The sequence below is a fragment of the Artemia sp. Qi Xiang Cuo genome, chromosome 5 (genome assembly GCF_049724085.1).
Source record: "Artemia sp. Qi Xiang Cuo chromosome 5, ASM4972408v1, whole genome shotgun sequence".
NCBI lineage: Eukaryota > Metazoa > Arthropoda > Branchiopoda > Anostraca > Artemiidae > Artemia > Artemia sp. Qi Xiang Cuo.
In genome coordinates this window covers 4,871,836-4,897,028 of record NC_142798.1, presented here as the reverse complement: position 1 = coordinate 4,897,028, position 25,193 = coordinate 4,871,836, and the positions used below count along the sequence as shown (strand labels likewise).

General features: G+C 36.8%; 2 protein-coding genes across 8 annotated transcripts in view; both read right to left on the bottom strand.

The window, feature by feature from the left end:
• Pino (protein pinocchio) overlaps window positions 1–24,334 on the bottom strand; it is a 98,517-nt gene extending 74,183 nt beyond the window's left edge. Inside the window, exon 1 of one of the 7 annotated variants that reach the window (XM_089088689.1) lies at window positions 24,252–24,334. The gene's annotated coding sequence lies outside the window, so the exon portion shown is untranslated. Of the gene's footprint in view, window positions 1–24,164 lie in introns of all 7 variants that reach the window. The other 6 variants (XM_089088693.1, XM_089088692.1, XM_089088695.1 and 3 more) reach the window with 6 other exon arrangements.
• LOC148951738 (uncharacterized) lies at window positions 16,377–17,588 on the bottom strand. The gene is made up of 2 exons (XM_089088660.1): window positions 17,462–17,588; window positions 16,377–16,771 (listed from the first exon to the last, which is right to left on the bottom strand). Exons 1-2 carry the CDS (start codon window positions 17,586–17,588, stop codon window positions 16,377–16,379), a joined length of 522 nt encoding a protein of 173 aa, XP_088944786.1.
• Window positions 24,335–25,193: the final 859 nt, after the last annotated feature.

Sequence of the window (25,193 nt, the reverse complement as noted above, 5' to 3'; positions counted from 1 at the left end):
TGTTTCATCAGAGCAAATGTATGCGAACCCTTGCTTTGAATTGCACTATCTATAGTATCTATCGAGTTGTTCGTGATTCTAGCTCGGTAATAACTCTCAATAAACAGATATATCCCGGCGCCCATAAATGTCTGTTGTCAGCATGCACTCAGGCGACTAATAAACCCTACGGTTACATTCTGCTGGATCTTAATCAGAGCACACCCGAGGATCTACGTGTAGTCACCGACATTTTCGACAATGAAATTACAGTATATCTTCCGGTGAACAGTAGAAAAGGCTATTAGTTGGCGTTATGACACTGAAGAAACTACACGAACAACGGCATTTATTTTCCGTTTTAAGCACTTCAAAACCCTTGCTTAGGAACGCCATATTCAAACATGGTGTTGACAATGATCTCATTAATCTAATATATGAACTTTGTTTAAATTTAACTGAGGGAAATGTTCAAATGCCAGAAGGTTTTAGACAACAGACAAAGCAACATCGTTCCTCTTAACGTGCGTTGGATTTTAAAAACGCGGTAAAATTTTTTAAAAGAAAACGGCTCCTTCAAGCGGGCAGTAGCTTTTTCACACTTTTACTGCAAATAAGTGCAGGACTTGTAAAAAGTTTTCTCTAGCGAGAATGGCTAAGCCATATAACTTGAAGCCATTCGAGCGTATTTTTTTGGCTGTCGAGTCTTTTATACATAAGATAGACACGTTATTCATTGATATAATTATTACCAATGACAAAAAACTGAATCTGCTTTAAGATGTTGAATAACATGTTGGACTACCTAGGCTACATAGTAAGAGATCCGCTGCACAGGGCAATGGAATGGACTATTACAAGGGTCACTCGTCAATGTCTGGCTACGGTCTTGGCAGCTGGTTTGCTAAGCTGTTTCGCTCTTCACTACCATTGGCTAGAAAATATCTTGTACCGGCTGCGACAGATTTTGCATCCTCTACACTATACGATTGGGGCACTGGCAAGGATTTTAAAAAAAGTGCTACGGAAAATCTTAGGTCCAGTGCGTGAACCCTTGGCGAGAGATTAAAACAAAATGGTAAAGGCTTAAAAAGGCCGAGAAACAATGCATCACTCATCAAAGAAAAGAAGGAAAAAGCCGACACGTACTGTAAACAGAAGAAGAAGCCCCAGGAAGAGAATTGTTAGATCGAAACTAGATTTCTTCTCCTAAGATGTCCTACCTACCGCATAAGAATTCTCAACCCTCAATCACCACCTCATTGAATCCATTCAATGCAGAAAATGTTGATGTGAGTGTCAAGCATGGATACTATGAACAATTTTATCCACAACAACCCCTCTCCGATAATATTCCCTTTCAAATTTATTCCAATGAAGACTACTTTATGGACATGTCTTCAACATTTATAGACTTAAAAATGAAATTCTGGAAATCCAATAATACAATGCCAATTCGGGCCGATGGAATATCCAATGAAAATTGTATATTACATAATTTATTTCGTCAAATTAGTGTCTACATCAATGGCACGCTGGTGAGCACAAGCAACAATATCTCAAATTATACAAGCTATATGCAATTCATGTTGATGACACCCAAGTCATACATGGAATTGAGAGGCACCTCCAATGGATATGAATATATTACTTAAACTGATAGTACAAATGCTCTAAAAAATGCTACAACTAGTGAATTACATCTAGTTGGAAAAATATATATTGAAATATTTCATATACCCCAATTGCTGCCGCTCAATGTTAAATAGGATATAAAACTAACTCTTGCACCCTCCAATTTAATATTGAGAAAAGAACTTGCTGCCAATCCTGATGTTAGTCTCTCCCTCACCTCGGCAATACTTCATGTACGCAAACAACAGGTTATGAGTTCTGTCGCTTTGGCGGTGGAAAAATTGAGAGCCAAAAGAAATAATATTAAACTACTTGTTCCTCATACAATCACCAATCAACGTCATATTGCCATGGGCTCACGTACCTTCACCGATTCATCCTTTATCAATGGTGGAATTCCGTCAAAACTCGCTTTGGCATTTGTAAAAAGCGCTAGTGCAATAGGATCGTGGACTGAATGCCGACATACATTCGAAATATTTGGACTTTCATCCCCTTTGTTCAAAGTAACGGAGCACCAACATAAAATCTTTCCGTGCATAACTACAATAGCACAATGTATGAGCTGAAATTGTAAACTATAGATCATGATTTTTAATTATTTTAAAATGGTATAACCGAAGATATGTTTGCGAAAACACATGGTATCATTGTACTAGATTTGTCTGGCACACAGGATATGAGTATAGTACGTACGGGGAGTGTGCGTTTAGAGTGTACATTTGCCGACCCATTGGCTGAGAGTATTGCATTAATCTCACTAAATCAATATGAAACCTATTGGGAAATCACTCCCGAAGGCAGTGTTCTACTAGACTTGGCGCCATGAACACCAGTCAAATAGTCAATGTATTTAATATGGACCCCTACATGTCCCAGTACAAATCCTATTGTCTACCCTCGGACTTTCTTGGAAAAATTCAAAGTGTCAACAATACCTTGATTATTGTTAATAGCAGTCCATCGACTGTGCTGACGGGTCATTGGCTGTGCATCTTTCAAACAATGAAGACGATTGAATTTTTGATCCTCTTGGTCTACCCTATACATTCTACACACCCCACATCAGCAACTATATTGAGAGCAGTGGGAAAACTATTATTCAAAATCGGAAGAGGGTGCAGGATCTAACGACTAAAAGCTGTGGCTTCCATGCACTACTATATTTTGTGTTCCGATGTCGCGGCTATACTTACAACCAGTTTCTCAACATTTATAATGACAATCCACGTGTGAACGACTTTCTAGTGGAAAATATCCTCTCAGACCTGTAGAGTATTGACTTCAGTGCCCTAAGAGTAAAGTGCTTAAAAATTTTTTGTGAATTTGTTTATTAATAAAATGCATATATATACAACAATGTCTTTAAATCTTCACTTTAGATTTCTTCGACGGTGTATAGGCAACTGTCGTGAACCACTAATCCCGGTAATTCATTTGGATTCACTGTATATTGATCTTGATTGACTGCAAAGTCAGGGTCACATTTTCTACAGTACAATGTAACTTCACTCTTGGCATATCTCTTTGTATAGTCAATGATGCAATTTGCATTCATATTATGAAATTCACGAGTTTCAATCTGTGTCATATCTCTTTGTATAGTCAATGATACTATTTACATTCATATTTTGAAATTCACGAGTTTTAATAGGTCTATTTAAAGCAATATCACAAACAGTGTTTTCAAGTGGTGAATCATATTCGGTAACTGACAAATAAAAATCACTTGGTTTATTGTCATAGTAGGCAGTGTCGTCACAACGATGACATAGAAACCAAATTGTCTTGTTACCTCAACAGTTGAATCGTAGACCAGATTCCTCTTCCCAGAATAATTTAAATCCACGACGATACAAATCTCGTAAAAACAAACTAAAATCACGTTTGGGATTCTTTCCAATCATAGAGGGGTAAGTATTCTCCCACTGATCTCATTTATCATAGTGACAATTGGAGCACATGTGCCCTCTAGGGTGAAAGTCACACACCTCCTCAAGACCTGAACTACATCCTTTAATTTGTACTGCATAGCCTCTATGTAATTTACAAGGATTACATAATTTACAATTTTCACTATAGTCATCAATAATTGTAAAATTCTAACATTGAGTCAAACTGCCAAGAGTTTACATGCATAATGGACATGTATAAAACATTTTTTTTTTGGTTTTCCAATGACACTTGACTCACTCAAAGTTAAAACTAAACTGATCGTCCTCGATCCAAAAATTCAAGGTGAGAGGAATGGGGAGAGGAGTAACTCTCTGACGTTACCTCTTTCGAGTAGCGGGGGAGCCATCTAGATTGAATCCGTTGGCAATGTTTTCAAAAGTATTTCCACGATATGCTCCAGCTTTGTTCCAATTAATATATCAATAAAATGAGCATAAGCATCCGAAGCACATCTTAAAATTTTTATACAATAGTCCAATGGGGGTAAATCACTTCTCATTATATTGTCAAGTGTTCTCCTACAACAGAACATCCTGTATTGGAGAGATAGATCGAGAAAAGAATTATCCAAAATCCAATGTTTTCCCAATAACACCGGATTTACTCTACTTCCCTCTCTCTCATATTGCTTCATTTCTTAGTCATTTCATTCGAACTGTCCACTCTAGGCTGTGCCTGATTCGTTAGCCCTAACAAGAGAAGCAAGACAACATTTTCGATTTCGAAACAATTTTATTGAATAATTACAACAACAATAATAGTAAGCATGTACAATTATCGATACAGTTTATTGCCTTCAATATGTTTCAGTAATGCACTTAAAGCACATTGAAGTCTATTCACATGTGCTATATCAACTTTAGCAGCGAAACATAATTGATCCTCCATTTTAAATTTGCTAAAGGATATCACATATCTTGCATATACTTCATCCCATTCCAGACAAAGCCGTGATCCTCTCGTGATTTCCACCGCAATTTTTGGTACTCTTGTATTATTAACATCAACTCCACTATCAACTTCTAAGAGGGTAAACATTCCACTCATTATCAGCACAAATATATATATATCCAAATGAGTAAAGTCAAAATGTTCTTACTCCTTTGAATTCTATTCACAGACTAATAAAACAATTATAGCAAAAATCCTTTCCTCATATTCCCTCCGCCGCTAATATGTAAACGACCCGCTGATTGGCTGAGAAGGAAACACGTCATCTGACTGTTTCCTAATCCTGGATACCTTGAAATTTGCCCCTAGCATGAACTTGGCCAAAAATCAACAACACCAAATAACTTGACCTTGGAAATTTTGGTCATTGACACACTTTGATTGCGCAATCAATTTCTCCCTGGGGATTCCATGCCCAAATATGGTGTACTGATAGGAGATACATTCTTTTGATAACCGAATTTTGTACTGTCACGAGTCGGACCCCCCTTTCTACTTTTAACAGAGGCAATGTGTTATCTATAGCAAAGACCCATAAGGCTTCAATATTTTATTATTTTCTTTTTACCCCAAAGGCACTTCATATGGAAGAAGTGGTCATATGAACTTCGGAGGGGGCTCGTTCAACTTGAAATCAGGAGTTCTAGTGTCCTTTTTAACAATCAAAAGTGATCAGAGGGCAACCAGCCTCCCCATATCAATTTTCTCCTAATGCTTCCGATCAAAATTTTGAGATAATCATTTTGTTCAAAATAGTCTGAAGGTCAAATAACTACGCTTTCGGGTATGAAACCCCCCTCCAGCCACCAGGACAAGGTCTGTAAGCTATGCAAGATGCTCATTGTTAGCATATAAGGTTTTTATGGGAGAGGTGGTTGTGTAAACTACGGATGTTTTAGAGTAGTTATAGTATGGTACTGTGGGCTGAATTGCTTGGGCGATAACAGTGGGATGTCTTAGAGTAGTTATAGTGAGGTACTGTGGGCTGAATTGCTTCTGAAAACCCGAATGAATGAGTTGAAAACACAATTTTTAACGAGAGATGTCTTAAAAGTGTTATGTGGGAAGATGGGGCGATGACAGTGGGATGTCTTAGAATAGTTTTTGTGTGGTACTGTGGGCTGAATTGCTTGCGAAAACCCGAATGAATAAGATGAAAATAAAATTTTAGCAAGAAATGACTGAAAAAGTGTTTTGGGGGAGATTGGGGCGTTGACAGAGGGTTGCTAGAGAGTAGTTATAGTGTGGTGCAACGGCGTGAATTGCTTGTGAAAACCCGAATGAATGAGATGAAAATAAAATTTTAGCAAGAAATGACTGAAAAAGTGTTTTGGGGGAGATTGGGGCGTTGACAGAGGGTTGCTAGAGAGTAGTTATAGTGTGGTGCAACGGCGTGAATTGCTTGTGAAAACCCGAATGAATGACTTGAAATAAAATTTTTAACGAGAAAGATCTGAAAAGTGTTTTTGAGGAGACGGGGTGATGACAGTGGGGTGTCTTAGAGTATTTAGTTACTTCAATTCACCCAATGTAGTTGACCTTTGTCCAAGTGTTATATCATTGAACGCTAATGAACCGAATCCAAGAAGGTCAAAGAGGCTAACTTCCACCTTTGCTTTGAAAAGAATTAGAGATTTCAACAATATTTAATTGTATCGTATTTCTTATATAAACTATTGTTTTAAATTGTTTTACTTTAGTTTTACTACTGATGATGGTCACTGCATATGTGACCGAAATATCTAGGATATTTGTGAATTTTAATAATCGTCATGGAAAGGCAAAAAGGCAGTGTGGTCTCCGAAATTATCTACGTCATATTTATGGGGATGATTTGACCAAAATTGTTTATAAATATATAAGAACTCAGAAAAAACATGCAAATGTTATCAATCAGTTGTATTTTCTTCTACCTTATAACAAAATGAGATTTGTGCCAAGTTCGCTAAAATTCAATTTACATTTGGGCACTTTCAAGGAAGAAAAGTTTGAACGAAGCTTGCATTTCAACACTTTAAATCACTTTATTAAGGATAAAAGTCGAAAAAGACCTTAATTGTGAACTATTGTGCAACACTGTCAGGTAATACTTTTTTCGCCAAAAAGCTACAAGATATTTTCTTTCTTGGCGTTTCATTTTTTCGGTCGAAACACCTTTAATATTTTTTTCTTTTTCTATAGTTCTTGACCCTGTCAGGATTCACAAGATCAATACCTTCCAATGATAATGTGCCTTAAGCATGTCGTCCATGAAGCCATTTCCAGTATTTGAAATCTGGAACCTTATTACAATAATAACCTATTGCGTGACAGCTAAGATCCCCCGATTTTTGGCACTCGTTAGAATGATGCGTTTACACCCAAATTTGGCCCACACTCGGAAAACATCTATTTCCAGGAGACATTTGCTCTCAAGATATTAATAACAATAAAACGAAAATGTTTCGTTTCTTTACGTGGGTTATTAGATTTCACACTATTGCGACCATACGCCCCCCCCCCCTTTAGTATGCAAAACAGGAGGAATAAGGTTGATATTAGATGTAAGTTTAAGACATATTAAGAGCTCTTAAGGGAAATATCCATTTCTTTTACTACCTGTTAGATTTTAACGTCTTCCATGGGAAAAATTCCTTAATGTCTTAATCCTAACTGTTAAGCTGTATTTCACCCCACAATGACACTACATGACTCCCCCCCCCAACCATGACAAGACATCATCTCCCCCAAGACATCTTTCAGGCATTTCCTATTAAAAATTATGGTTTTAAATCCCGTGATTCAAGTTTTTTGCAACCCAAACCAATCATAATGCCCCACAAAATACTCTACAATGCCATAGCATTTCACCCATAAGACAGCCCCCCACCCACCCCCTAGATGACCTGATATTAGTGATACATTTGAACCATATTAAGAGGTGTTATTGAAAGACATTTAACGAAATGCATCGTTTCATTGAGTATTTTTAGATTTCACTCCCTCTCTAGCAAAAAATCCATTTAACACCTACCGCCATATCTTTAAGCTCTAGAGTATGCTAGTCAATGGCAGCGCATAACACCTTGGTAAGTTATGGATGATATTAAACACCCCCATGAAATTGCTACATCTCCCCCAAGAAATCTTTCAGGCATTTCCTAATAAAAATTATGGTTTTAAATCCCGTGATTCAAGTTTTTTGCAACCCAAACCAATCATAATGCCCCACAAAATACTCTACAACGCCATAGCATTTCACCCATGTGACCCCGGCCACCCCCCCCCCCCTGGATGACCTGATATTAATGATATACTTAAACCAAATTAAGAGGTATTATTGAAAGCCTTTTAACGAAAATGTCCATTCCTTTGAGTTAAACTTATGAATATTTAAAAATATCCTAACAATAGGTTCAACCCTCCTAGTAGCAAAAAATTGCTACAAAAATTTGCCTGATTTTTGAAAAAGGGGAAAACAGAAAAGCGATAAAACTAAAGTTGATGCTTTCGTACTCCGTTCTGGACTCTTTGGATCTAAACGCAGGGCTGATTCGGTACCCAAGAAATTTAAAGTTATCTAAAATCGTGGATGTGGATCTTTAATGTCAGCGCTCAAGAATGTCACTAAAGCTATTTAGACAACATAATAGTACATACGAAGGATACCAATAAGATCATTGTTTTGAAGAACAACTCTGTTCGGAAAGCAATAGTCGATAATGTAGGTGGAATAAAACAAGGAAAAAATGTCGTTGATTTAGTCCTACTAAATCAACGTAGCTTTGAACTACTTGATTTGTTGAAGGATACAAAAAAAAATTAATTGCAAAAAAGGAAGGCCTTCCCCAAGCACTGATGAAAATCATCTTCCTGGGAAAGTGGGTAGAATATCAGGACTACACCCAAGTTTACACAGATGGCTCAAAGAAGGGAAAAAAATGTAGTTGTGCAGTAATTATACCCTCCCAGAGCCTGTTTTTTCCTCTTTTTACCCCCCTCCTAAACAATCTTCACTACAGAGCTTATGACAATTAAGTTTTCTCTCCAAGCCATATCACGCCAAACAGAGATCAAACATCAGAAGTATATTATCTGCACTGATTCACTGTCAGCTCTGGATTACCTTTCATACCAGCAACTCAAAGCAAGAAATGTTGCCATTGAGATTGAAAATTTGGATACACAACTAACAAGAAAGGGTATATCAGTTCAATTTATATGGGTTCCAGTACACTCTGGTATAACATGAAATGAACTAGCAGACCAGATTGCAAAACAAGCCTCCCAATTGGGTCTGATCACTCAAACCCCCATTACTGATCCTGAATTCCTGTCTCCAATCAGTTCAATAATTTTGGAGGAAGAAAAGACTTGGCTCCATTTTTCTCATACCCAGCTGCTAAATCTCTATGATTATAAGCAGCCATCAAAATAAATGTACACATCTTGCATTCTTTCAACTTGCCTCTTCTGTCTTAGATACGGCCATGCATAAGACAAAATCAACCCTATTCATATGGAAAATGGCCCCATTGCCCAATTGTGATACATATGGAGTCACAAAGATATACGTCACATCATCTTAAACTGTAGACAATATGAAAAAGAGAGGGGAATACTAAGGAATTGATGTGGGAAGGCACTTAAGGCATTCACAATGCATTCTATTCTGGGACATCACACACCTCCTCCTTGGGCTAGTTGACTAAGCACAAACATTTTAGGTAGATTTGTTAAGACTACTGGTTTGGTTTATTACCTACCAGATTTTTTTTTCACCACCTATAACAGTTCATTTTAGAGTTATCCCATTTAATATTTTCTTTATTTCCATTTTATATCTTATATGTTAAGATTTTTATATTTGGAAGTATATGACAGGAATAATGTAAATTTGTATTATTTACTTTAATTGTGTTGTATATGTATTTTAATTGCTGTATGACACAGCACAGCTGCATTATTCTGATTCCTATTTTTCAATGCAGGCATTTGCTGCAGGTGAATAAACCCCTATTAATAGCAAGAGAAGTGATACATGGTCTGGTTCAGTGAATATTGACTGAAGTGACACCCAAGCAAGCCATTGATTACAGAAGGCACAAAATAATTGAGCAATACAAATGCATATGACCTATTGGTCAAATACATCAAAGCCCAAACAACAACTCAAACTCAAAACAAACAGAAATTACTATATATATGAGCTGGGAGATCCTCCTCCATGCATGCCAATTATAGGGCAAGTTGCGCTTTGCTGAGAGCAAATCACACATTTGTGCTTTACTGAAGGCAATATATATTTTAAATAATTTCTCTTTTATCATTATAACATTGAGAAATAAATAGACAAACAAAATCTCTGTAAATGAATGTGATTATATTTTATAATATCAATCTAGTTCCAACAGGCTGACATACACCAAATTCCAATAACAGTTTCTTCATTCTAAACATATTCCCTTAAAATGAACAAAAGAGCCAAATAAATTTGTCATTTCAAAACTCCACTTCAATGAATAAAATAGATTTCTTCAAAATTAAAACTATTGATTTTTAAAATGTAATTTAGGTTCCATTGCTCTATTTGTTCAAATGAAATAGACCAAAAAAGAAGAATTATATGTAAAATATTTTTCTTAAACATGTATATTTTCATTTGCATGATTTTAGTTTTCAATTATTATAGTTTTATTTAATAATTAATTTGGTTTTTATTTGTTACAACATCAACAACAACAGAAGATCATGTCCCAGGACTAATCAATGTTTATAATAAAAAAAGTGTTTTCTTTTACAATACAAATTCTAAACTGTGTTTCATTGAAAAAAAAATATGTATTTTCAACAGTTTAATTTTTATGGGACCATATCTAGGATTTTATTGGGAGAGAGAATATGATTTGTTGGGTAGAGGGGGGGGATTTTTACAAAACAAACTTTACAAAATACATCAAAATTTGTTAATATACATTCTTGTTTTTTTTTTTGTTTTTTTTTAAGAGCAAAATTGAACCTTTGGCCAAGAAAGAGGGGAGGGGGGGCTGAAACCCAGAAACACCCTACACACTGCATGCTTTCTTTGAAGGGGGTTACAAAAAAAAAATTACAAAACATATCAAAATTTGTTTATTTACATTTTGTCATTTTTTCCCAAGTACAATTTAACCTTTGGCAATGAGGGTGAGCTGAAGCATGGTAAACCCTTCAGTCTGGATATGGCTTGATTTTTTTTTTTTTTTTTTTTTTGACAAAACATACATTTTGTTTTATTTTGATTTGAAATTGCTTAAAATATATATTACTTTCAATAGCAAAAATGTGCAATTTGCTTTTAGTAAATCACAACTCGCCCTATAATTGGGATTAGACCCCAGCGCCGCACCGGCGGATCGACCGAACGCCACCGGTGTTGTAACGCCGCCGGCGTGCCACCGCCGGCAGAGGCGGCGTTTGGTCGACTTCAAATTAATTTTGCGGCAATTCTTTGTTGTGTCAACCGCAAAGTCGGAGCTTTTCCTTCTCGAGTGGTTTAGTATTTCGATTTGCCTGATTAGGAATCAAGCAGGTCTTGCACTATCCCCGAATTTTCAGGTATTTCCCCAAAAATCTATGCGTCGCCCCGAAAAAAAATTTGGTTCCCCGAATCCCCGAAAATCACGCAATCACGGTGCCACCCCTAGCAATGTATCACCACTGCCTTTCCCTGCCAAACATTACTTTGCATACCATAATTCTTCACTACTCAATGTTTCGTTAATTTTCGTCTCTTTTGTTACTTTGCATAAAAACCTGACAGATGCAATAAACAATTGCAAATACTGCAATATACACAGTTCTTCATATGTTGACAAAAAAAGTACTGTCTTTATGAAATGAGTTTAAGTCATTTTGAATGCAGTTTCCCAATTGCTATTTCTTACATCATTTGTAGTCAAGAATTTTATTTTAAATAATAATACCTCATTTTTTTTATTGAAACAGGGATGCCAAAAAGATAATTATTTTTTTCATTTAAAGTGGAGACAGAAGAAAATGATATCAAATTCCCTGGGAAACCATTGAAATATTTTGATAGACCCAGGGCCCTCCCTTAGGACTTGTTCATTGTCTTGGGTCTTTTGCAATTTCGCATAGGCTACTGGCCCAATTTGGCTTTTGTGCATGCTGCCTTTTAATTAGATTCTTTGGATGTTATTGAATGCCACGGCGAATCTATAACTCAGTTTTTCAATAATTTGAGGCATATCTGAATAATTTCGACAATTTTGTTGTTGTCTTTGTACCCCTTTACTCATACCCTCAAATTTTTTTTCAAGGAACACTAAGCTGTTTAACGTTATTTTGCGTGTTTGTTTGGACCATATAGTGACCTAGTTAATTATTAAGTAAATTATTTTTCTAATGAAAGCTGAGACGGTATCCTATCAAGGTGGTATCCAGGTGGGGGGTAGGGAGGTATTACATTTAAATGATAATATCTCGAATTTTTTTTTTTATTGAAAGCAATGATCCCAGAAAGTTAATTTTTTTTAATTTAAAGCAGAGACGGCATCCTATCAAAGTGGTATCCCGAGGGGAGGGGGTAGTGAGCTATCGTATTTAAATGATAATACCTTGACTTTTTTTTTGAAAGCAAGGGTGCCAATAAGTTAATTTTTTTTTTTTTTTATTTAAAGCAGAGACGGTATTCTATCAAGACGGTATCCAGAGGGGGGGGGGCATAGGGAGTTTTTATATTTAAGTGATAGTACCTTTTTTTTTTTTTTTTTTTTTTTTATTGAAAGCAGGGATGCCAAAAAGTTGAAAAGTTTAAAAAAATTAACAAGATTTTCGTGAGTTATACTTGATACAGCATTATCATGGTTTTGTCGTCCAAAGGGAAAGGGACATATGCGTCCAACCCGTTTTTTTTATTGATGAAACGGGTTTACTTTGAAAATATTCATTCACAAGTACCAGGCAGATTCACACTAAAACGAATTGGTGTGACAAAAGCGATATCGAAATCCCCACCTAATGTTGCGCTCGAGTGACAATGGCGCTCGAGTGACAATAAAAGCTTTCAATTTGGGAGGTTCAAGGGGGAGTCTTTGACAGTCTTATGACCTCAGGGTACTAGATGTTGCAACGCTCTTAAGTATCTACAGTGGTTTAAAAAATTCGATCACCCCACAAATGATTGCCAAAAATATGCACAAATATAACAAATGTAACATTTGCAATATTATAACACTTTTTTTAAAGCTTTGAAGAAAAGCAAAAAAGGCTAAATACCCCTAACTATGCTCGACAGCTATTTTAAAAAGAAACTCTTTGGAGATTTCCATGGATATGACCATAGCAGAAGCTTTGAGCCTGGGTGGGGATCAAAGAGGAGTCTTTGAGCATTTTGACCACATGTGACTTATTGCTGCGACTTTCTTAAATTTGGTAATTTTTGTGAGCATTTGGAAATCAAAGCTTAAACATGATAACTGATACTAAGTGTCCTAACATTTTGCTTGGATTAAAAGTGACGAACTAGGATGAAAATCCCAACATCTTCCTGGAGCTACTTCAATCTGCATATTATTTCATTCAATTACATTTAAAACAGATAAGCTTTTCATTTTTTACCTAAGAAAATAGCTGGCACTTCATTTTTCTTCATACCAAATAAACCATTATGTGTTTTTTGTTTCATTTTAATTGAAATGTTCTCATGTGAAGTGTTCATCATGTATTTTTTAATTTGATAAATTTACTCCCTTTAGATGCAGTTTATAATTTGACTGATATAAGGTATTTATCAGTTTATAATTTGGAATGAATCCCCAAAAGAAAAAATGAATAATATCCAAAAGAGCAGCCAAAAGCAATAAAAAAGCAGCAGTTCAGCCTTAGCCTACAAGACATATTCTATAAAGAAGCCAAAAAAAACTTTAAAATGCATTTTTTTATTTTTATCAAAAACCAGTTTTTAATACAAGACGGCTTTTTAGGAATCCAAAAGAGCAAAAAAACAATCAATATCAAAGTCACCCATTTCAACTGTTTTAAAGGTGACAAAACAGATATAAACAAAGGGCATTATGAAAAAATTAAGCTTCTAAGTTCAAAGTTATATTCAAAGTTTTTACCCAGATAACTGACGAATTTTGTGATATGGTATTTGAAGTTTTGTATGCAGTAATGCTCAATGAAAAAAACTACTAATTTTGATAATTATTTATGTTATGAATACATAGCTAATAGATACTTCAACTACTTGTATTATGCAAGGGTTCTGAAACGCCACAGCTATTTTATTTCTACCACATTTTAGCTTCCCTTGATGAATAAAGAAGAAGACCAGCTTATAGCCGGCAGATTGTGCAGTTTTGAGATCAAGAATAGGTTCGAATCTGTTGTAAATCGAAGCTGTGGTTTGAGAAAGACTGATAAAAACATCAATATTTGCAGTCCACATTGATCGCGCCAGCTGTTACATTGATGTTACCGGCGCGGCGCCGGTAACATCTTATTTGGCGGCGCGGCGTGCTATTTTTGGCCCCGCCGCCGCAGGTCTTCCCTCATCGGCGCGGCGCCGGGGTCTAATTGGGATGCAAGGGGGACACCTTCCCAGTTCATATATCTAGTAATTTCTACTTCTTTTGATTTGAGTTAAATATCATTTTTATTTTTGGTAAATTATAATTTCATTACTGGTTTCGTGTTTTTATTAATTATAATTTACATTTATTTTAACTTTAATATAGGGCGTAAAAAATATCGATTTTTTTCAACTATACATTTAATAAAATGGGAACAATTTCCCAGTTCACATATCTAGTAATTTCTGTTTGTTTTCAGTTTGAGTTTAATATCAGTTTTATTTTTGGTACTTTATATATACATTATTAGTTTCATTTTTTTAAGTCTAATATATGTTGTTTTTTTTTTAACTTTTAGTTCATTATAATTTCTGGTATTTTTTTTTTGTTGCTCTGCTCACGGCATAGTTTAGCTCTTTACTTAAAAAAACACTAATTTTTACTTAATCATAGGCAGTGCAATAGTGATGCCTAAGTAAAGAGCATTGTGGGCAAAATGTATTATTTATTATTTTTTTTTTTTATAACCAAGGTACTTCATACAGAAGGAGATGTTGTCAAAACCTTGAAAGGAGCTTCCTCAATTGAAAATTGAAAGTCCTAGTGCCCTCTTTAAGAGTCAAAAGTGACAAGAGAGCAGCCAACCCCCCTCCCTGTTTAAATCATTTCCCTAAACATATCCAATTAAAATTTTGAGATGGCCACTTTGTTCAACATAGTTGAAAGGTCTAATAACTATGTTTTTGGGGATAACAACACCCCCAGAGCCCTCAGTGAAAGGTGTATTGCACTTTAATAATTTTCTTCCTGACCAGCCCTATTATGTTTGCATGTTTTTGGTTCTTGTGTTTATTGACTTTATAGGCAAATTCTGCCAATCTGGGCTTATGATGGCTATTTTTAGACATAAAATCTTGTCTTACATTTCTTAATTATAATAGTTGTAATCATCACATTACACACACCCCACCACCCTGATTGTATACAATATACACTAGCTCTAGGCCAGACTATATATACAACTACAAAAAAGCCCTGTAACAATAAAATCCAAATTTTATAATTGGCCTATGCAGAAAGTCTCTGTTTATCAGGCTTATGTTTCTTTCCATTTTAATCAGAAGTTTACAATAATGTATTTGTTCAATTATTGTTATTACCTTAAATTGCATGTCCAGCAAGATAAGGTGGTGATGAGCCTCCTGTGGAACATCTTGCCAGTGGTGTGACATGACTAAGGTTTGGTATCCCAGGTTAGCCTACACTCTACATTGACCCAGTCCTAGTCAACTCCTCTCTTGAATGCATCTATGGTTTGGGACTGGATGGTTGCTTTGGAGAAGCTGTTCCAGTAAGGGACAGTGTGTAGAGAGAAGAATTGTTGGCACTCTTGTCAATAGGGGACTTGCAGCTTCTTTCTATGACCTCTTGTTGTACTTGTAAGGGATGAGGAGAAAACTTGACTTGAGAGGTTGTTTTCTAGCAGTCTGTCAGTAACAATAGTGTCTCCTCTCTTTCTTTGATAAACTAGGGTAAGGAATTTGAGGGATACAAGGCATTCCTCACATGGCTTGTCTTGCAAAGCTGGTATGAGCTTTGTTGGTCACCTTTGGACACTCTTGAGTGCTTTAACATCCATTTTATAATGAGGAGATGCTAGGGTCATTCCAAATTCCGGGTATGGAAGTACAATAGCTTTACACAGCTTCTTGACCAAACATGGCTTCCTGGTGGAATATGTGTGTTTTATGAGCCCTGGGGCTCAGTTTGCTTTAGCAACTTGAGCTTGTGTGTGGCTGTGGAACTTGAGTTTGTCATCAACAATAACCCCCAGGTCCTTCTCCTCACTTACAGCTTCACGTAGGTTGGTAAGGTTGTCCAGGATTATTGTGTCCAAGATGCAGGACTTTGCATTTTGACACACTGAACTGCAAACCCCACTCAGGTGACCATCTAGATAGTTGATCTAAGTCTTCATGCATTGTTGAGTGATCAGGGCTAATTTGGGCCTGTCCTAAGAGCTTGCAATTGTCAGCATATGGTGTAAGTGGGTTGTTCAGGTCAGTTGTTAATATACATGCTGAACAATGTGGGCCCCAAGATTTTGCCCTGTGGGACTCCACTAATAACAGGAATTTCATCTGAATAAACAGTTTTACTGGTGGCATCATAAACTACTACCCTCTGAGTTCTTCTAGTAAGAAAGGCTTCAATCCTGGCAACTATTTCCTCATGTACCCTGTATGCTTCCATTTTCAGGAGAAGAAATTGTTGCTCTACTTTATCAATGGCTTCTGATTAATCAAGCAATGTGACATCCACTGGAAGGTCATCATCCAAGAGTCTGGTCACACAATCATATGTTTCAATGAGGTTTGTGTCAATTGAGAGACCTTTCTGGAAACCATGCTGACTTTTTGTAAGTGACTGATTTCTTTCAAGGTGAGAGACCAGTGCCTCATTTATGATGCTCTCCAGGACAGTGCATAGAACAGAAGTGACACTTATAGGACAATAATTACTGGCTTGGTCCTTTCTTGCTTTCTTGAAGATGGGCTTGATGTTGGCCTGCTTCCAGTCACTTGGGAGCACTTTGGAAGTGAGTGACATCCCAAGAATCACTGCAAGTGGCTCAGCAATTTGTTCAGCTGCTTCTTTTAATAGTCTGGGTTGTAGATTATCTGGCCCAGCAGCTTTATTTGCATCCTGTTTTTAAAGCCTTTTCAGAATATTCTCTACACTTATAATTGTCATATACATTGGTTGCTCTAGTAAAGTTGGTGGAGGGTTTGCTATGGGCTGAGTGGAGAAATTTGTACCAAAGCTAGAGTTCAGAAAATCTGCTTTTTCTTTAACATCTGAGGTCTTTGTGTCATCCACTTTCGTGAGGTCTGGGATATCATGTCTAGAGGGATTAGCTTTTGAGAAATGGCAACAGAACTCCTTTGGATTCTGCTTTGTGTCAGCTGCAATAGCCTCCTCGTGGTTTTCTACAATCTTCTGAGTCAAATTTCTTAGCCTGTTTCTGCATTTCTTGAATGTGTCAGAGTGGTTATCACGTCTGCACTTTACATATTTGGTCCATGCTCTTTTCTTCTTCCTTCTAGCACTTATGACTTCTTTGGGTAGGAAGGGGAGTGTTTTTGGCAGGGGTGACCAGTATACCCAGGTATATTGGTTTTCTGCAGCTAGGAATATCTTTTTAAATACCTCCAAGCTTTTTTCTATGCTACCACCACCAACCACATTCTCTAATTTTATCTCTTTTTTTACCTATTCTTTTACAATGAAGTAGGCTAATACTATTGATCAGAAGTTATTTTGCAACAGACTACCCAGTGACAAAGAGATATAAAACTTAAACCCATGTGTTGTATGCTTACCTTTGTTATGATATGCTTGTGCCGCCTGTAATGCTCTCATTGTATTGCTTGCTATGTGCTTACGCTTGTTGTTTTGTGTTGCAGGTCGGTTGGCTTCAATAAACTGATTTAAACAAATGTCTCTCATTGAACACAACATGGTGTCAGAAAAATAGTCAAGATGGACAACTCTACGCTTTCACCTCGTTTTGACTGGGAAGCAGCCAGTCATGAGTCATGGAAAAAATTTGAACAACATGTGCGGCTAATGTTCACAGGCCCTTTAAGTGGAAAAACTGAAAAGCAACAGTGTGCATATCTACTTCTGTGGCTTGGTGAAAAAGGTCGAGGCGTATACAGTACTTGGACATTGCAGGCAGAAGAGACAGATAAAATTGCTTGCTACCTAGAAAAGTTCAAGGAACATATTTCACCATCTGTCAACCCAGTCTTTGCTCGGTACAAGTTTCACAAACGAGACCAAAGTGTGCATGAATCAGTGGAACAGTATATAACAGCCATACGCGTGTTGGTTAAGGACTGTGATTACCCAGTAACAACGATTAATGATATGGTGAGAGACAGAATTGTGTGTGGAATCTTATCACCAAAAATTCGGGAGAAACTTTTGTCAGAAGGTGGTACATTAGTACTTTCAAAAGCCATAGAAATTGCTAGAGCCCATGAGACAACCCAGGCACAGCTCTCAACAATGGCAGATGTTTCAAAAAATGTGAATATCAAACAGGAGATCGATAGTCTACATAAAAGGAAGCAACACCAGTCAGCATATGCTTCGCAGCCTAAGCAGTGCTACTTCTGTGGAGGGCAATATGATCCAAATCACAGGTGCCCAGCAAAAGGAAAAATTTGTTCAAGTTGTGGACGCTCAAATCACTTTGCCAGAGTTTGCAGAAGCAAACCAGTGCATGCTGTTGAAAGTGGAAATGCAGCTCAGATCGACCAAGTATTCATCAATACACTCTTTGTGGGATCCGTCGGAAATATAAAAGGAAGCCAACTGACTGCAGAAATCATCGTGAACAAACAGGAATCGAAGATTAAGTTCAAAATCGATACTGGAGCAGAAGCCAATGTCATTCCAGTTGATCTGTTTCAGAAAATTGTCCCTAGACCTGAATTGAAAGAGACCAAGCAGATTCTTGTTGCATACGGAGGTACAAGAATCCCAGTAATCGGGATATGTATGCTGTCATGCACATACAACAAGGCTACCACAGGTAGATATGAATTCTTTGTTGTAAAAACCAAAGCCATGCCAATACTTGGCTATGAAGCATGCGTCGACATGGGTCTTGTGAAAGTGGCAGGAACTGTTGAGCAAAATCAGGAAACGCTGTTCATCCAGAAGGTAAAAAAAGACTTTGCTGACGTCTTCACTGGCATAGGCGAACTGCAAGGTGAGTGCACCATACATCTGAAGCCAGATGCTGTGCCAACTGTACATCCAGTGAGACGTATACCATTTGCCCTTCATGACAAGCTAAAAAGCGAGTTAGACCAGCTGGAAAAACAGGGTATTATACAGAAAGTTACAACTCCTACTGAGTGGGTAAACTCAATTGTCACCGTTGAAAAAAAAGATGGGTCTCTGCGTTTGTGTTTAGATCCAAGGGATCTAAATAATGCTATACAACGACCTTTTTACCCCATGCCAACTTTTGAAGACATAGCTGCACGGCTTCATGGTCACAACAGGTTTACTAAGCTAGATGCAAAGTCTGGGTATTGGATGCTCAAACTGTCAGAACCATCGTCATTGATGACAACTTTCAATACACCCTTTGGAAGATATTGATACATGAGAATGCCTTTTGGGATTGTGTGTGCTCAGGAGATATTCCAACAGAAAATGGAAGAAACGTTCAACAATCTAGAAGGTCTAAGTGTGATTGTGGATGACATAATAGTATCTGGTAAAGATGACGAGCATGATAGAAACCTTTTATGCGTGCTAGAGAGGGCCAGAAAGGAAGCAGTGAAATTCAACCCAGAGAAATGTATATTTGATGCTCACAGTATCCCTTATTTTGGCCACGTCATCACAGCTGAAGGCATAAAGCCGGATCCAAGGAAGGTTCAGGCTATAAAGGAAATGCCATGTCCTACAAGCAAGGAGGAGCTCATGACGTTTTTAGGAATGGTCAATTTCCTATCTTGTTACATTCCAAATCTTTTGACTTTGAACCACTCATTAAGAGAGTTAGGAAAGCAGGATACATTCCAGTGGACAGATGCTCACAAATCAGAGATTGAGAAGATCAAGGTTTCTATTTGTCAGAACCTAGCTGCATTCGATGCTCAAAGTAAGGAAGTAGAGTTGAAAACAGATGCGTCAAAACATGGCCTTGGGGCAGAGCTTTTAACTCACGGACAGATTGTAGCATTTGCCTCAAAAGCATTGAATGAGACAGAACAGCACTACTCACAGATCGAGAAGGAGCTGTATGCAATCATGTTTGGCTGTTGGAAATTTCACCAATACATTTATGGCCAAAAAGTCAATCTGTACACAGATCACAAGCCTTTGGAAACCATTCTGTCAAAGCCTGTGTCTCAGGCACCACCAAGGCTGCAAAGGATGATGCTTCAGATACAGCCGTACGATTTGGAGGTTCACTACATTAGAGGCAAAGATATCCCAGTAGCTGATGCCCTGTCAAGACTTCACACATCTGAAGAAAGCGACGATTTTCAAAATGAGATTGAATTTCATGTAAACTCATTTGTTAAGCACATACCTGTTAGTGATACAAAAATGGAGCAAATCCGAAAAGAAAATCAGCGAGATCCAGTCATGCAAACCCTCATCAAGGTGATCCAGGAAGGGTGGCCTGTCGTCAGGAAGTCTTGTCCAAGACCTGTTATCCCATACTGGAATTTCAGAGAAGAGCTAGCAGTTGTCGATGGCATCATCTTGAAGGCTGACCGAATTGTCATTCCTTTAGCCATCCAGCCAAACATTCTCCAGCAACTGCATGCATCCCACCTGGGCATGGAAAAAACCAAACAGAGAGCGCAAACTGTGGTTTTCTGGCCTGGAATGAACCATGAAATAGAAGAGTTTGTAAAGAGCTGCGAATCGTGTGGGAAATATGCACCAAACAACCCCAGAGAGTCTTTGCTTTCTACTCCACTACCCCAAGGCCCATGGGAAGCTATCGGTGTAGACCTTTGTCACTTGGAGGGCAGAAACTACCTCATTACCAGTGACTACTATAGCCGGTTCATCGAGATTGACAAGTTGAACTGCACAACTTTGTCGGAAATCATCACCAAACTCAAGTCACATTTTGCTAGATATGGCATACCGTTGAAGATTCGGTCAGACAATGGGCCGCAGTTCTCATCCAGTGAGTTCCTTAGTTTTCTGCAACTGTACGACATCCAGCTCTGTACATCAAGCCCGAACTTCCCACAATCGAATGGACATATAAAAAAGGCAGTAGACATTGCAAAAAGAATCATGCAGAAAGCAGTTGACTCCAATTCGGATCCTTATCTTGGTCTTCTTGGGTACAGGAGTACTCCAATCAGTGGATCCGCATCACCGGATCAACTGCTCATGAGCAGGATTCCGAGGTTGATTCTACCAGCTATCCAGCTGCGTCCCAAGGTAATACCTAGAAAAGAGATCATCAGGGTTCATGAAAGAAACCAGTGTAGGCAGAAAACCTACTATGACCGGCATGCGAAAGACTTAGCTTTGCTGAGTCCAAACAAAACAGTTTGGATGAAACTGTCAAAAGAAGATAAGCATTGGAAGAAAGGGATAGTTCTGTCAATGCCAGAGCCAAGATCTTACCTAGTACAAACGGAAAACGGAAATACTTACAGACGAAATCGCGTGGATTTGAAGCCTAGATTCACTGCGCCGGGGGAAACCGAAATTAACATTCCAAACAAATTTGTAGACTCAGATGAAAGCCAGTCCATTGCGCCGGGTCCATTACTTGAGGATACTGAGTCCCCTGAAAAACTAGACGCTACCAATCCGACTATTGCTACTCCATCAAGGTTTAGAGTTGATGAAAATGCTGATGTTCCAGACATACCGTTTGCAACTCCGAACCCGGTTCCAGTAAACAGTAATAGGAATTCTAATACAAACGGGACTCTATTTGGGCCACGCGTGTCAAGATATGGAAGGTCCATAAAACCAAGACAGATTTTTGATCTGTGAATAACTAAATGGAACTATGGTCATTTACGATAGTTATTATGATGCTTCAGAAGAGTTTTTTTTTTTTTTTTTTTGTTATTTTTTTTTTTTTTATTTTGTATGTGAAGGAAGATGTTGTATGCTTACCTTTGTTATGATATGCTTGTGCCGCCTGTAATGCTCTCATTGTATTGCTTGCTATGTGCTTACGCTTGTTGTTTTGTGTTGCAGGTCGGTTGGCTTCAATAAACTGATTTAAACAAATGTCTCTCATTGAACACAACACCATGAAAAACAAGGTATATTTCTAGTTTAGGGGCAATAAATAAAAGTTCAAATAGGGATCATATCCTTTTAATAGACAGTGATAAATTTCACAAAAATACTAGATATTTTGGTTACGTATGCAGTGACTAGTATTTTTGTGAAATTTATCACAGTCAATTAAAAGGATTTTATCCTTATTTTAACTTTTATTTATCATCATGAAAAGGCAGTGTTGTCTTCAAAATTATCTATGCCATTTTAGAAGCTTTTTGTATTTCACAACATAATTTAGCTAGAATGAAAGTGAATATATCACTTGATGTATTTTTTATGCTCTTTCATAGTTTAATAATTGCTTCTGCAGTAAACTCTACTTGAAACCTTCAAGGACTAAAAGGGCTTAAAACAGCCCATAGTCACCAAAAGTTCAATAGCATGTTTCTAAAAACAAACTGGCTTGTGAGAAAAAATTGCTATTTGTAGCTGATTCAGGAGTAGTAATTATTGTTATATTTTGTCTTAATAGTAAAATGCTATTTAGAAAACATATTTGCCAAAATTTTAAAGAAGAGCTAGAAACCCCTGAAAAATGCTATTTTGGGGCCTTATTTAGGACTCAAAAACAAAATTGGTCCCAGAAGTAAAGCTAAAATAAAAATGGAGCAAAATTCTAGATTAGCTACTTTTTCCTATCAGGGAATGAGGTTATTAGGAAAAGGAAACTTTAAGGGTGGGTCTACATTCTAAAGTATGTCCTGGGAGGGTATTTTGAAGTACCTACCTCTACTCTTTCTCCCTCTAAAGGGTCTTGACCTTTAAAATCTTTTTGTTGTAGAAGTGGAACTTTGCAATATAAACCTTCTGCTTAAATGAAGTAGAACAAAACTTTTTTCAGCTGCACAAACTTTGATCAATCCTGATTTATGAGGTTTCAAAGATCTGCAAATACACTCCCTAAATTTAGAAAAAAAAACATTGATAGCCTATGGCTTAACATTCCACTAAAATAAGAGGAATTGCATTTTCAGAACTAAAACCAGAGTAAAAGAAACTGATAACTGAAAATTAAGGTAAAATTTTGTCTTGCCAAATTTTCAATAGGTAACCTGTCAAGTAGGCAAATTTCAAAGACTTAGAAATCAGAAGAAGGTTAATATAGAAGCTTGGCAATACCTTCCCAGGGTAAAAATTTAGAATTGTGGCATAAGGAGACATGTTAAGAAAACAATTCTTACTTTAAAATATGTATAATGATCCTAGTTCTTATATTATCCAAGGGGAGAACCTTTATCATCAAGTCTTTCCTCTAAAAATCCTTCTTTTTCCAGCTTAAGAGAAAAAGTTTCCTAAAACCACCACGCTGAGATTCAATGCTTAAGTCTTTTGAAATTGCCGCTATAAATTGCCGCCAAATGAATTGTTTTATAGATAGCAGTCATGCCGGTCTTTTTAATACTTTTTTTTTAATGAGCAGTGGCACAAGGCCAAAATCAAAATATGAACACTAAAGACTGGCATGAATGCTATCTTGCTATCTATAAAACAACTTATTTGGAAGAAATTTAAAAAGACTTAGGCATTGAATCTCAGTGTGGTGGTTTTTGGAAAACCCAGAAAAAGTTTCCTAAAATCACCACACTGAGATTCAATGCCTAAGTCTTTTGAAATTGCCAACAAATAAGTTGTTTTATAGATAGCATTCATGCCAGTCTTTATTTTTCATATTTTGATTTTTGACTTTCACCACTGCTCATTAAAAAAAAAGTATTAAAAATACCTGTATGAATACTATCTATAAAAAAATTTATTTGGCGGCAATTTCAAAAGACTTAGGCATTGAATCTCAATGTGGTGGTTTTTGGAAACTTTTTCTTTTAAGCTGGAAAAAGAAGGATTTTTAGAGGAAAGACTTGATGATAAAGGTTCTCCCCTTGGATAATATGTTAACTAGGATCATTATATATATTTTAAAGTAAGAATTGTTTTCTTAACATGTCTCCTTATCAGGTGCCCCAATTCTAAATTTTTACTGCTAAAAGTATCTAAACTAGAATTTTACTGCATATTCAAAACATTAATGATATCAGTTGGGCAATATGTTCCCATGATAGGCTATACTTTGTGGTCCTGGATTCACTCCTGAAAATTTCATTCACCTAACTCAAGTAGCCTACATCCCAAGAGTTAAAGAAGCCCCTAAACTAGGTTTTCACCAAAAGAGCTGAATTACTATCTCATTTAATACTACAAATCTATACAGAGCCACAAATTTACCATGAGTAGCTTAGCCTAAAATGCAGCTTTTCAGGAGGGTTAACAATCAAATAGCAAAGAAACTGACGATAAAAAATTATCAAGCACTTTTGAATTTAAGTACTGCTAGATATAAAATCCTTCGAGTATCCACTGGATAAATACAGTTGAAAACTGTTAACAAGCCAAGAGACGCAATTTGTTCCTTTTAAATTTTCTGCTATATTACCGAAACTTAGTTGCCATGGCCAGAAACATTGAAAGCAATTCTCGGCCAAGACCCAAAACTGCATTCTTCAGTTGACTTTTTCAGGAGAACTTGCTACCACATATGAACTATTTTGAATACGTCATATATTTAGTGTCAGGAAAAGGGTATGGAAAGGGCAGACCACCTGGGCAACCATCAATGTAAGGGTGATAAAAATTAACCCAAAAAGGTTTTTTGCTGTTTTTCATCTTTACTAGGCAGTTTGCTACCTTCATAAAAAGTTGCTTACAGAACACTTTCATTATTTTCTCCTATTTTTCTTAACACAGAGTACATTGGTATTACGATGAATTAGCTAAAAAAAAAAAAAAAAAATTCATGAATCACTCTTCAAAACGGAGTATATATTTACTAAATTTCACTGAAAGTACTAAAAAGATACATCGGGTTTCAACAATAGACTAAGAGGGAAAATATATGACAAATTACTTCAGGGGTTTAATGCTGTAGTATAAGCATATATTATTCTTGAGGAATTTTTGACCTTGTTATTTAATAAACGGAGTTTAAAACAACGGTTTGCCGAAGAACTCATCAACATTTTTCTAAGTCTTAATTTTCGACTTGAGGTAACGTTTTGGTGTTACTTGTGGTAAGATTTAATATTATTTAGTTTTTTTCCGAGAGCTATTTCATGTGAAAGGAGTAGTCTTAAAAAATGCTTTGGGTATTATGGAAAAATTTTCAGAAAATGTTGAGGGTGATGTTGAAAAGTGATCGGAGGGTAGCAAATCCCCATCGCCCTCATTGGATATGTCCCCAGTGGCACTAATTAACCC